The sequence below is a fragment of the Muntiacus reevesi genome, chromosome 2 (assembly GCF_963930625.1).
Source record: "Muntiacus reevesi chromosome 2, mMunRee1.1, whole genome shotgun sequence".
Taxonomy (NCBI): Eukaryota; Metazoa; Chordata; class Mammalia; order Artiodactyla; family Cervidae; genus Muntiacus; species Muntiacus reevesi.
In genome coordinates this window covers 174,665,946-174,679,557 of record NC_089250.1, presented here as the reverse complement: position 1 = coordinate 174,679,557, position 13,612 = coordinate 174,665,946, and the positions used below count along the sequence as shown (strand labels likewise).

General features: G+C 60.9%; 1 protein-coding gene across 3 annotated transcripts in view; it reads left to right on the top strand.

Moving 5' to 3' along the window:
* Positions 1-13,612, top strand: part of MAD1L1 (mitotic arrest deficient 1 like 1) — a 232,553-nt gene that overhangs the window by 183,139 nt on the left and 35,802 nt on the right. For all 3 annotated transcript variants that reach the window (XM_065923683.1, XM_065923682.1, XM_065923681.1), the window contains one exon: positions 3,421-3,628. In XM_065923683.1, coding sequence (XP_065779755.1) covers positions 3,421-3,628 — 208 coding nt within the window. The remainder of the gene's footprint in view (positions 1-3,420; positions 3,629-13,612) is intronic.

Here is a 13,612-nt window from a genome sequence, read left to right as displayed (position 1 = left end):
CTTGTGTGCAAGTTTCTCTCTGGACGTGTGTTTTTATTCCTCTCGGGCGGGTCCCTGGGTGTAGACTCGCTGGATCTCATGGTGCTGGTGGTGGTGTTTTGTCGCTCAGTCGTGTCTGACTCTGTGACCCCGTGGACTGTAGCCCACCAGGCTCTTCTGTCCGTGGGATTGCCCGGGCAAGGACACTGGAATGGGTTGCCATTTCCTTCTCCGGGGGACCTTCCCGACCCAGGGATCAAGCCCACGTCTCCTGCACTGGCAGGTGGATTCTTCACCCCTGAGCCCCCTGGGAAGCCCAGGCCACGTGGTCACTGTCTGGTTGTTTGAGGAACTGGTTTCCGTGGAGGAAGCACCATTTTCTGCCCCAGCAGCAGCAAGGCTCGGTTTCTCTGTCCTCACGGAGAGTGCCTTCATCATTCCTGGTGTAAAGTGATGTTTCTTTCTGGTTCCGATTCCGGTGTCCCTGATCGCTGATGACATTGGTGTCCAGCATCCTTTACTGTGCTCATTGGCTGTTTGTATATCTTCCTTGGAGAAGGATTGGTTCAGACGCTTTGCCCGTTTTTACATAAGTTTGTTTTCTTTTGTTTTTTCCTTGTTACCGAGTTGCAGGAACTCTTCATGTGTTCTGGATACAAGTCTCTTACCAGAGAAGTGATTTACAAGTACTTCCTCCTGCTCTGGGTGTTGTTTTTTCGCTTCCTTGGTGGTGTGCTTTGAAGCACAGAAGTTTTTCATTTTGATGAAGTCCAGTGTGTCTACATTTTTCTTTTGTTCCTTGTTTTTAGTGTCATGTGGAAGAATCCAAGGCCAAACCCAGTGCCTGTGTTTCCTGCCCACGCTGGCTCTCATGCTTAGGCTTTTATCCGCTTTGGGGTCACTTTCGTGCACAGTGTGAGGCGAGGATCCAGTCCGATGCTCCTGCACGGGGCTGTCACCCTGTCCAGCCGGGAGGCGCTGGCCCGGCCCTGACCCGCCGTCAGGTCGGCCGCTCCCCCACCCGGTGCCCGCCCGTGCTGCCCGTGCAGAGCTTCAGGGCCTGCACGGTGCTCCCTGCCTTCCCTGTCGCTGCCCCGTGGGGACAGACGGTGTGACCCGCACCGCCTGGCACGTCTGTGCCAACATGCCCCTTTGCAGAACATGTCTGTGCTCATCTTCTCCCTGCACCCCCGACCCGGCGCCCCTGGGACACGCGGGTCCCCGGGCTCCCCCTGTTGGCCGCAGGGCCTTTGCCCGAGCATGCAGGGTGGGCGGACTCCATGCCTGGGTGTGTCTCCCAGGCTGTGAGAATAGGACGAAATAAGATCCCTTCCGGCCTGACAGCCTGTGACTCACCGGAGTTATACCGTGTCTCTTTGAGGCTCTTACAAGGTTTTCAGAAACACGCGGGGAGCCGGCCGCCAGCCCCCTGCCCTCCGCTGACTCTCCCCCCACCTGGGGCAGAAGGGCTGGCAGCGTCTCCACACGCCCCCTCCCTTTTAGGGCCACAGTTAGCAGGCTGGCGAGGGCTGGCCGGCAGTGGCCACACAGCCTCTGGTGCCTTGGAGGGCTGGCGTCCTTGCAGCTTCGCTCCCATGCTGGGGCGGCTGCTCTGCGGCACGGCCATGTTGCCGGCCTGCCCCACCTCCCGGGGGTTTGGTGATCTGAGTAACGTTGCTGTTCCCGCTGCTGCCCGTGGAGGACAGAGCTGTGGGCAGAGGTCCCAGGCGGAGGTCGGGTGTTCCAAGAGGGAGTCTCGGTGTTGGAGTGGAGGAAGACAACTGCTCAGCTGGCCCAGCGGCCCTCCCTGGGAGGCAGAGGGGCCTGGCCGGCAGGCCCACGGCCCCTTGGCCAGGGACACAGCATGTCTCTCTCCCCACACCTAGGGGAGACCCTTGGGCTCCCCTCGCTGAGGCCCAGGCCTTCCCCTCGCGCCTGCCCTGTAGGGCTCCTGCTTGTCAGGGGGGTGCAGGGAGTGATAGCCAGAGACACGCGGCTCCTGCTTTGATTTCCGGAGCCTCAGAGCCGAGCTGCCCCTCCTGGGGACTCTGGGCCAAACGGCAGGGACAGAACTGAGGGTGGGGTTTATTCAGCAGCGGCCTGTCTGCTCCCCGCCTGTGCTTAGCTGTTGGGGTGACTGTCAGTGACCTCACCTGGTGCCAGTGAGCTTGACGGGGGTGAGGGTGAGCCTGACGGGGGTGGGGGATGAGCCTGATGGGGGTGAGGGGTGAGCCTGATGGGGATGAGGGTGAGCCTGATGGGGATGAGGGTGAGCCTGATGGGGATGAGGACTGAGCCTGATGGGGGTGAGGGGCGAGCCTGACGGGGCTGAGGGTGAGCTTGACAGAGGTGGGGGATGAGCCTGATGGGGGTGAGGGGTGAGCCTGATGGGGATGAGGGTGAGCCTGATGGGGATGAGGACTGAGCCTGATGGGGGTGAGGTGCGAGCCTGACGGGGGTGAGGGTGAGCTTGACAGGGGTGGGGGATGAGCCTGATGGGGGTGAGGGGCGAGCCTGATGGGGATGAGGGTGAGCTTCACGGGGATGAGGGTGAGCCTGATGGGGATGAGGACTGAGCCTGATGGGGGTGAGGGGCGTGCCTGACGGGGGTGAGGGTGAGCTTGACGGGGGTGAGGGGTGAACTTCACGGGGGCGGGGGCGAGCCTGATGGGGATGAGGGTGAGCTTCATGGGGATGAGGGACGAGCCTGATGGGGATGAGGACCGAGCCTGACGGGGGTGAGGGGTGAGCTTCACGGGGGCGAGCCTGATGGGGATGAGGATGAGCTTCATGGGGATGGGGGTGAGCCTGATGGGGATGAGGGTGAGCTTCACAGGGATGAGGGGTGAGCCTGACGGGGATGAGGACCGAGCTTCATGGGGGCGGGGGCGAGCCTCACGGGGGTAAGGGCTCCCTGATGCGCGTGGCAGGAAGCTGAGGCCGGGCTGGCCCAAGCCTCCTTCAGGGCACGGCCTGGGTGTGTGCACCGGGTAACACGCCTGCAGGGATGCGCACACATCCAGCGTGGACGTTCACTGACCGTCTGCTCCTGGCGACCAGGCCCCAGAGCAGCTCTGCCCGCAGCCGTCCCCTTCTGCGCTCAGGTCTGGTGTCATGTGTCAGTAACAGGAGCTGCGACAGTGAGGCATGCGGGGACTCCACTTTAGTGTCTCGGCTTTCTTAAGTGTTTGAATTTTAGAAGCCGGTCTCAGTGTGAAAGCCTGGGGCAGGAGGGTCCCCGCGAGGCTGGTGAGGACCCAGGCGTTTGCGGATAGTGTCTGAAAGCACGCACTGGACGCCGACGCTCAGGGGGATGCGGGTCAGAGAGGGGGCTCGCGCACTGCCTCCTGCCAATGCCCCAGAGACGGGGGCACCCTGTGGGCTGGCTCCCTTCGCACTCGCCCTTGGGGCTCTGACCGCCTGCCTGTGGTCCTCCCGCAGGGCGACTACGACCAGAGCAAGACCAAGGTGCTGCACCTGAGCCTGAACCCGGCGGGCGCGGCACGGCAGCGGCTCCGTGAGGACCAGCAGCAGCTGCAGGAGGAGTGTGCGCGGCTGCGGGAGCTCGTCCGCGCCCTGGAGGCCGGCGGCCCCATCCCCGCCCACCTGGAGGCCGCCGCGGGGCTGCCCTCGTCCCGGGAGGTGGCAGGTAGGCCCCGGTCCTTCCATCCGTCCCTCCGTCCAGCCTGTGCAGGAGCTGGGCCATGGGTCTCTGGGGGCTGGGGACCCCGTCTGCAGAGTGAGCGCGGTGAGGACCCGAGGTGGCATCTCTCCAACCCGGGAACAAGTTAATACCATTTATCAGCGCGTGTGTGTCCATTAATCACAGGGACACCAGTGCTCCGGGAAGCAGGGGCCATCTCTCACAGTCTAAGTACATTTCCGGACCCAACGAGGCCTCTGCAGGGGCCTGTGACAGGCAGGCGGGGTTGGAGCTGCCTCTCCACCACGAGGGTCTCACCCGCTCTGCAGCTCTACCTCGGGGTCGCAGTCTCTGACCTCGCAGCTTATCTCTGTCTGCAGGCAGTACAGTGCCTGCTGCACGCCGAGGTCCCCAAGGCCGGCCCTCAGGCAGAGGCAGGTCCATCACCACCACACAGGGAGGGCATCGTCTGGGGGCTCCATTTTCCCAGGGGTCACCCAGTTCAGGCCCAGGGGGAGCCTAGGGGCTGCCTGCAGCCTCACTCCTTTGTCAGAAGGTGCCAGGCGCGACTGCCTGCCTGGGCCTTGAGTGGCTGGTGGTGGGGGGGTGTCCTCCCTGGCACCCCCGGAGCACAGCCCCCACTCCCGTGTCTGCTGCTGGCTCTGCTCACCCCCCACCCCCGTGATGTCTGTGGGGCGTCTGCGTCGGGAGGACACGCTGCTGTTTTCCTGACATTTGCTGCCTGCGTTTCCAAGCAGCTTTTCCCCCGGGAAGCCCTTTCCGCTTCCTCCGCCCGCGTCTGCCGTGTCAGGCTTGGAGAGGGAGCGCAGGCGTCGTCTCGTCGGGAGCCAGGCTCTGCCGTCGCCCCGTCCCCGGGGTCGCGGATGTAGCCCCTCCAGCCCGTGAGCTCCCACTGTCGACCTCCGCGTGGGGCTAGCCTTTCTCGGGGCGCCTGGTCAGCGGTCACTGTCCTGCGAGCCCATGGAGGCGCGAGGCAGGCCCAGCACCGACCCGCGGGCCTGGAGGCCTCGGTCAGCTGCGGCCTTGACCGGAGCGAGCCCGGCTGTCCTGCGGGGCTGCGCTCTGCCTGCTCCCCATCCGCAGGGCATCCCGAGCGGTCCTGGTCCCGTGCCTGTCGGCCCAGGGTCGTCTATGAGGCGGGGGTCTGTGTGCCGCCAGGCTCAGTGGGGACCCCGAAGTGCAGGTCTGCCAGCCCCTCCCGAACCCTTGGCTCCGCAGGCCGCACCCGCTCTCCAGCTGCTTTGCCGTGACCAAGTGTGGGGCTGGTGGACGGTGACCGTGGGCGCCGTGTGAGGTGCACACCTTCCTGCAGACGCGTACATGCCCTTTCCTGCCCCTACTTGCCTCTCCCGTCTTGTCTTCAGGAGCCTGGCATTGGCTGCCCGGTGCCGCCCAGGTGGTTCTGGGGCCAAACCACGACTGAGCCTCTAAGACCGCCGTGAGGGGGCCCCTGCGGCCCGGGGTGGGCTTCCCGGCCCACAGAGCTGTGAGGGGCCTCAGCAGGCGGGCGGCCAAGCGTGGTCTCCAGGCCTGCACTCCAGTTCTCTCCCCGGGCTCCTGCAGCCGCGCTTCGCGAGTCGCCTGTGTCCTTGACAAGTTCAGGAGCTGGGAATGCAGACTCGGGCGCTCAAGGTGTCTCTTCGTTCTGCACAAGCATTCACACCATCTGACGTGACAGACCGTTTACTCCTCAAGTCTGCCACTCCTCTGACCGGCGGGCTGCGTGCTCAGCTGTGGGGGCGCAGCTGCTCAGAGCCTCCTGGGGCACCCGACACGCGCCCAAGGGCACTGTGGGCGTCTGGACAGACGGCTGGCTGAACCTGGGCCCCAGCTCTGCCATGTTCCCTGAGGCCCCACAGAGAGTGGGACCGCGGCACCTCTGCTGTTGGGACAGCCGGTGGGCGGGTGGTTTAATGGTGAGTGACTTAGGATGAAGGACTCCAGGCAGCTGTGGTCGTGGCCTGAACCAGGCTGAGTGATGCCATGACTCTCCCCAAAGGCCAGGAATTGGCAGCAAGTGGCGCTGGGGGAGGGGCGTGACCGCCAAACTCTGGAGCACGAAGGATGCGCGCCCGAGGCATAACCGAGAGGCCCACCGACCGCAGGCTTCACCCAGCTCCATCTGTGGGCTGCGGCCTCTCTCCCAGCAAAGTCGGATCATAGCGCTTCCCCCGGCGTGTGTGGAGATCCAGGTCCCCGGGCTCCATCTCAGACCTGCTGGGTCAGAATCCCAGGGGCCCTCACCCCCACCCCTTTCACCCCCTGGAGCCTGATCAACCCGAGGAGACAAGGTGCTGAACCTGGAGGCCTCCTCAGACACTCGGTTACTGCTCAGTGGCCCTTGAGCTGAGCTGAGCGGCTGGGAGAGCCCAGTGCTGGCTCTGACCAGGGTTGGCTGACGTGTGCGGGGGTGCAGAGCAAGCAAGTGGGAAAGGCGCCCGGAGGACACGGGCCATCAGAGGGGTGGAGACCTCCGGAAAGCGTGTCCTCGGAGACAGGGAGCGGCTTTCAACAGCAGCACACGGACAAGAGACTTCAAATTTCTCCAAAATGGAAGACAATAAACTTCTGGAAGTTAAGAATATGAAAGAGTTAAATGATGATCTAAATAGTGGATTTTTAAGATAAAACTGAGAAAGTTAATCTGAAAAGCAGAGAAACAAGACAGTGAGATGGGAAACAGGAGGAAAAGGTGAGGCAAGTCGAGGAGCCGGCAGCCCGAGGGGGCCACTCTCTGAGTCCTAGCTGCTCCGCAGAGGCTGGGAGGACAGGCCACACCTGCACTGTCTCGGACCTTTCACAGCACGGAGGGGTTGCCTTTATGTGTGGGGGTGCTGGGCAGGGCCCGTGGTGGCAGAAAGCCCCCCCACACACTGGAAAAGTGGGTCAAAGGCCAGAGATCACAAGACGTCCCTTCTCAGCAGCAACTCTGGCGCTGGGACCGCGGGCGCTGCTCCAGGTCCCCTCCCCGGGAGCCTGAGAATGCCCGGTGCCTCGTTGATGGCTCCTGAGCTCCCGGAGGACAGATGGCAGGGACACTGAATAGCTGAATGGGTGGCCGCCTGTGCACGGAGCGTGCTGTCAGAGCCTGGCCTCTGTTGCTGTGTTTCTGTCTGGCCAGGCTTCGCATGGTCAGCAGAGTCACAGCTCAGCAAATGCCCTCCCAGGCCGTCCGCGTCTGCCTCAGCACCCAGGACTCCAGCAACAGGGCCAGGCAGCCGGGCTCTGACCTGTGACCTCCTTCCAGCCGTAGAAATCTCAGCACACGGGCGCCCTAACCTCCAGAGCCTCGTCGTGGAGAGAGGGGCCCTCCCCGCCTTCCCCCGTGGCCTGCGGGCCAGCCCCGCACCCCGGATGGGCTCATCTGCTGTGTATACGGCGTAGCCTTGGCTCTCAGCCTGCAGATGCCCTAGCGGTCGTGCAGGTGGGCGTGGTCTTCACCATGACAGCTGGCGGCCAGGATGGGGGCGGCCCAGCAGTGGAGGAGCCCCGGCTCCCGGGAGGTGTCAGCCTCGCTGTCCTCATGACGGGAGCCGTTCTGGGGGCCGGGAGGGACAGTGCGGGGCAGCCGCCCGGCCGCAGGTGACCACACCACGACAGGTGTTCCCGGACCTCAGCCTTAGGAAAGCCCCTGCCAGGAGCACGGCCCTCGGTCGGCGGGAGCCTGAACCCCGTCTCCCCTCCCCTGCTCCTACCTGAGCTGGCTCAGCTCCTCGCATGGCTCCCCACCCACCCAGCCTGGGCCAGAGAGATTACTAATTGGGGTTTAATTAGGTAGTGCATTAATATTAAAATACCTAATCTTGTCAGAGCAACACACAGGAGGTGATCAGATTTGTCCCTGCCTGACTGTGCCGCCGATCCCGAGGGTCCCTGGAGAGGGCTGTGCCTGGGCCCCTGCCTGGAGCCCCGCTCGCTCTGCCCGGAGAAGAGGCCACCACGGGGAGGCGGCCGTGGGCCGGCCCGCAGCAGCTGTGCCGTCTGCTGTGTGTCTCTGCAGACCGAGGCTCACCCCCTTTCCCACTTCAGCCAGCGCCCGCCCTGTAGGGGGAGGACGGGGCTGCCGGGGGTTGGGGGAGGCACTGGGGGCCCCTGGCTGAAGCCGCAGGCCTGGATTAGCACTGGCCGGGACGTCACAGTGCTGAGCACAGAGTCTGGGCCGCCGCGGGTCACCGTGAGGACTCTGAGGCTCCACGTGGCTCGGCACCCGGCACAAGGTGGTGGACTTAGGGCTACATGTGTCCACTGCTCTGGCTACCTGAGGCGTAGAGGCGGGTATACCCTGGATCAGAGAGTCGAATTCAACAGGAGCTGGCCTCTGAGCACCTAGCCTTCGGGGAGCAAGGAGAGCCCCCAGCATGCAGCAAGAAGGTCCTTGCCTGCACTTTCCCTGCTGGTGGTTCTCAGCTGGAGGGGCCGCCTCTGAACAGCCAGGAAGACCGCAGGGAGGTGGGCAGCGGAGGCAGGAGTCGTGTCTTTCCCCCTCTCGCCCGCCCCCCCGCCCCCCCCCCCCGGCAGAGCTCCGTTGTCCTTCTCACTGGCATTCCCGGCCTTGCAGCAGGTGGGAGGGAGGCCTGCTGGGGTCTTTGGATGCCCGAGCAGCACGTAGGTGGATCTGAAAAGCACTGTGGTGGCTTCGGGCGGAGCTGACGTGGAACCCGAGCCACAGAGGGTGGGTCAGACGCGCCCAGACCCTGACCAAACCTGAAAAGTGAAGGCAGGACGTAACTGCCGGTTCCTGTGAGCGTTCTTGGTTTCTTTGGGTGACGCCGGCGTTGGATCACTGGGTCATGTGGTTCGTGCACTGTGAGCCTCGAGGCTGGCTGTGGTTCCGCACCCGCGCTGGCCCCACGGGGGTCTGTGGCTGCACGTCCCGCCAGCTCTGGGCCCTTCAGTCATTCCCAGGTATGCGCAGTGGAGGCCCACCGTGCTATAACTGGCGTTTCCCTGACGGGTAAAGATGTTGAGCCTCATTTGTTTCAGGTTAGCCCTTCCTGTATCCCCTTGGGTGGGTGGAGGCCCAAGCTTTTGTCTATTCTTTGTCTTTGACTTGAGTTTGGGGGTTGCGTTTCCTAGCAGAGGCTTTCTCAGAGCAAACACCTATAACTTGGATGTGCTCTAGTGATCAGTTCTTCTCTTTTAGGAGTCAGATCTAGGGACTTTGGCAAACCCAAGGTCAAAAAGTGTTTTATCTCTTAAGTCTTTTATTTCTGCATTGAAATCTGTGACCCATTTTGTTAATTTTTCCTGTCGTGTGAGATTCAGGTTGTGGTGGGGGACTTTCCTGTAAATGTCCTGCTACTCCAGCATTGTGTGTTGAAATGGTGTCGTGCCTCTGTCAGTCACCTCTGTTCGTCTGTCACGTCAGCTGACTGACGATGTGGTCCTGTCCCCTCACCGGCCCTCCTGCTTGCAGCTCCGAGCGTCCCCGCAGCGTCTTGGTAGCTGGACGGCAAGTCTTAAGGTCAGCAGCGTAATCCCTCCCACTTTACGCTCTTATTCCAACATCGTCTGGCAACCCCGTTTCTGTTGCCTTTCTCTTTAGCTTTAGGTTCAGCGCGTCTGTATCTGCAGAAATCCTGGTGACCTTTACACAGGGAATCCATTGAATCTGTAGATCAGTTTGAGGAGAATCTGTATCATTAATGTGCTCAGTCTTCCCAGTCCAGATCCAGCGTGTCTCTCCACTGACTCAGGCCACCTTCGAGTTCATTCATCAGCATCGTGTGGTTTTCAGCATACACACCAGTTACGTTTTGTTAGAAATAGACTTGTGCGTCTTTCATTTTTGTTAATTTTTAGTTCTCCTCAGTGCGTGTTTTTCTTTATCATCTCCATTGTTCTGTGCTTGTGTATGGAAAAGGAAATGGCAGCCCTCCCCAGCATTCTTGCCCGGGAAATCCCACGGACCGGGGAGCCTGGCAGACTGCAGTCCGGGGGCCCAAGGCACGGGACGCGACCGACTGACAACAGCGACGCCGAGATGTGGCTGGCTTGTGTCGGGCTCGCAGCCCGTGGCCTCGCTGAGGCCAGTCAGCTCTGGGAGGGTTTGGTTTTCACTCTTGCAGTCCTGTCGTCTGTGAGCAGGGCCTGTTGAGTTTGTTCCTGTGGATCTGATGCCTTGCGTCACACATTCTCCCCCTGCTGCCGTGCGACTGGGACTTGAGGACTGTGCCGGGCGCGGGTGGTCAGCGTGGGCACTGGCCCTCGTCCCGGTCCAGGGGGCGCGGGCAACTCTGGGCTCTTTGCAGATGCCCCTGCTCGTTCCCATCCAGTCTGAACCCGCCGAGAGCGTTTGTCAGGTTAGGTGTTGAGTTTTTTCAAATGCTTTTCTGCATCACTTATAGGTTCATCTGGTTTTTCTTCCTTACACTGTCGGTGTGGTGGGTTACTGTAAAATTTTTTACTAATATGTTGAATCAGCCTTGCATTCCTGCTGTAAATCGCCCTCATCTGTGGTATATTTTTCTTTCCACATGTTGCTGAATTCAGCTTGCTGTTTCGTCTGTGGTTCTGGTGTCTCTGCTCACCTTGGTCTGAACTTCTCCTGTTCTTTTGTTGTCTGATCCAACAGAGCAGTGAGGAAAGGCAATGCACAACTTTTCCTCTTTGCAGATGACGTCTTTGTCTACACAGACGCGCCCAAGAAGTTTTTTTAAAAAAACGAATGCAGTGAGTTTGTCGTTGATTCTGTGTTGCTCTTACATCCTGCGTGCTCAGCCGCTTCAGTCGTGTCCCGCTCTTTGTGACCCTGTGGACCATCGCCTGCCAGGCGCCTCTGTCTGTGGGCTTCTCCAGGCAAGAATACTGGAGAGGGTTGCCATGCCCTCCTCACGGGATCTTCCCGACCCAGGGGTCAAACCCAAACCCGTGTCTCTTTCGTCTCCTACATTGGCAGACGGGTTCTTGACCATTAGCACCACCTGATAATCCCATTATATCCCGCAACCTTGCTGAATTCACTTTCCTGATACATGTGTATAATACAAATATGACATCTGTGAGCAGTTAGGGAAGCCGAAATCTAAGACATTATACCATCCCTGCTCACTCTCCACGAATGAAATTCCTGCGTATAATTCTAACAAAGCACATAAAAGGTCTGTGTGCTGAAAACGACTGTGCATTGAGCAAGGAGTCAGAGGACTTCTAATAAAGGAAGAGGCAGACCGCGTTCAGGGTGAGAGCCTCCCTGTCGGGAAGCTGTCCCTGCGGCCCGGGCGGGTCCCGAGCCGCGGTTACCACGGGAGGTCAGCTCTCCGTCAGCGGCGTCTTCCCCGTCTGCCCGCGCAGGTGCTTCTGGCTGGCGATCAGCCGTTCCCTCCTTGCCGGTCAGCGCCTTCGTGAAGGGCCGGTGGGTTTCCTACGTTCATCTTTCCCAGGCCTGGAACTTATGAACCTGTGGTCCGAATGCAATGAGATATCTCATGGTCACCAGAGCTGTTAATAACCACACCGACGACCTTGAACTGGTGAGCGGACAGACCCCCTGGTCAGCCGCCGCCCTGCCGCTCAGCATGGAGATGGCCGACCACTGGCGTCCGGGACTCCGTAAAGGGTCTGAGGGGCCGCGTGCGGGAGAGGCCTCAAGGTCTGCAGGGCCCCAGGCCCTGTGGGGGACGTGCCGGGAGGGGCCGGGGAGCCAGTCGGAGGCAGAGCCCGGGCTGCGGTGCTGGGCCAGGGCCCCGGCGGTGGGCCCACAGATGCCTGCGCCTGGTCAGACCCCGCACATGTACACCCAGAGCGTCGGCTTTACTGCACACTTAAGACTTTTTAATAGAAACGGCATCTCACTTGATTGCTAATAAGGAAGCATTTTTTACCCCCTCTTTTCCAAATGGTCTCATCACAACCAGAGCGCCTTTATCTCTTCTTCTGCTCACTCTGTACAGAAGTTTAACTTCTTGTTTTTCTTTATGATTATTTTGTATAGAAAGCGTTAACTTATTTTGGAGCTTCATCGGTCTATTCCAGTTAAGCTTAGAAAGTTCTTTATTGACTTGATAAATTCTATTTTCTTCTGTGACTTTTTGGCTTGTATTTTATATTTAAAGATCTAATCTGCTTGGGACATATTTTGGGATGTGGCATAAGGTGAAGGCCTCAATTGATCTCTTTCCTGATCACAGACAGCTGCCCTGGTGGCATCTATGAGATAATCGTTCCTTGCCCTGTAGGTTTATAATGTGTCTTTATTTTTCTTTGTCTTTATTCCATGGCTTCTGGGCGTTTATTTCATTTTTCTGTTCCACATCTTTAGTAATTATAACTGAAAGTGTGTTTGCATATCTGGTGTGGAGCACGGCTTTTCCCTTTTCTTTCCCTTCATTTAGATTTCCTTGGCTTGTTTATTATTCTAAATGAATTTCAGAAATGTTTTGTCAAGTTCAAGAAAAAGCCATTGAGCTTTTGGGTTTTATTGACACTGCTTTAAAAACATAAATGACTTTGGTGGGTGAGTTTTCAGCTTCGTTGCGTCCCGTGTCTCTGGATAGGTGGGGGAGTGCCAGGCCCGTGGGACCGAGAGGGGCCAGGTCAGGGGACCCCGCGTGCTGGGAGCCCCTCTGCAGGCGCAGGTCCCGGATGCATGCCTCCACCCCCACCCCGCTCCTGGCCTCCATCTGCTGCCGGGCTGTGTCCGGAAACGTGGTTCCAGGCCGCCTTCCTCCGTCGGGGGCCCGTGCGTCTCCCTGCGCCCCCAGCCCCAGGCCCCAAGCCTGCCCGCTTCTCCCACTCTCGGGGTTCTCCTGGGGTCACCTCTGCTGGAACAACAGAAACAGCTCGAGAACCCTTTGCCCGGCGGCTCCCCTGATAGTCACAGCAGGTGACCTATGGCTCTGGTGAGGCATCTACTTTGGAGGCAGGACCCGAGCCCCAGAGAAGAGCCGGAAGCTCCTGGCAGGGCGCACGCCTTCTCAGGGACACGGGCCCACGAGCCAGGGGCCTGGAAGCGTGGGGAGGTCCCCGTGCTTGCTGCCAGGGTCAGGCAGGGCCACGTGGGCCCGACGGTGGGCGCTGCTGCTTGGAGCTCCTGGGCCATGCTCAGCACCTCCAGCATGGCTTCCCCAGAACCCACGACGACCCCTGTAGGAGCCTGGACATCAGCAGAGCCCCTGAGCCCAGGCGCACCCAGCGGGGGTGGCACCGGGTCTGCCCGCTGGGGTGTGCGGAGGGCCCCCTCATTGGCCACTGGGGTGTGCGGAGGGCCCCCCTCGTCGGCCGCTGGGGTGTGCGGAGGACCCCCCTCGTCGGCTGCTCGGGTGTGCGGAGGGCCCCCTCGTCGGCCGCTGGGGTGTGCGGAGAGCCCGTCTCGTCGGCCGCTGGGGTGTGCGGAGAGCCCGTCTCGTCGGCCGCTGCGGTGTGGAGGGCCCCCGCGTCAGCCGCGCCCAGGCAGGCTCTGTGTGGAAACCGCTTGGCACTTTAATCACTGTGTGTCCTGGGCTGCTCTCTCTGCACTGTTTGTTTGCTCTTGGTGTCAGGTAATAAAGGGCAACACCATCAATTAGGTGTTTAATTGGAGTTGTAAGGGAGTCGTGTAATTTAATCTCCGGGTTTGCAGGCAGAAAGGCTGAGGAAGGGGCGTGCCAGCCCCCGCCGCGGCGGCTGCGGGCCCCTCTGCCTCCTGCTGCCCGTGAGCAAGTCCCCGGTGGCCCTGCCATGTCCTGGGCCGCGAGCAGACCTGACGCCGTCCAGGGGCCGGACCCCAGCATCAGCACCAGCCAAGCGCCCCGACCCAGCGCCGCCACCCAACGCCCCCACCCAGCACCCCCAGCCAACCCTATTCTCCACGTTGGAAACACCCAATGGCCTGGCGAGGCAGCCTGCTCAGAACATGGGTGGCGGGGATGTTCCTGGGCAATCAGGCTGTCTGGGCAGGAGCGGCCCTGCAGGGCCTGTGTCTGCAGCGTCTCTGGGGTCCCCGCCTCCCCCTCTCCCCGGCTCCTGACGGGACTCCTCCACGAGCTGTCT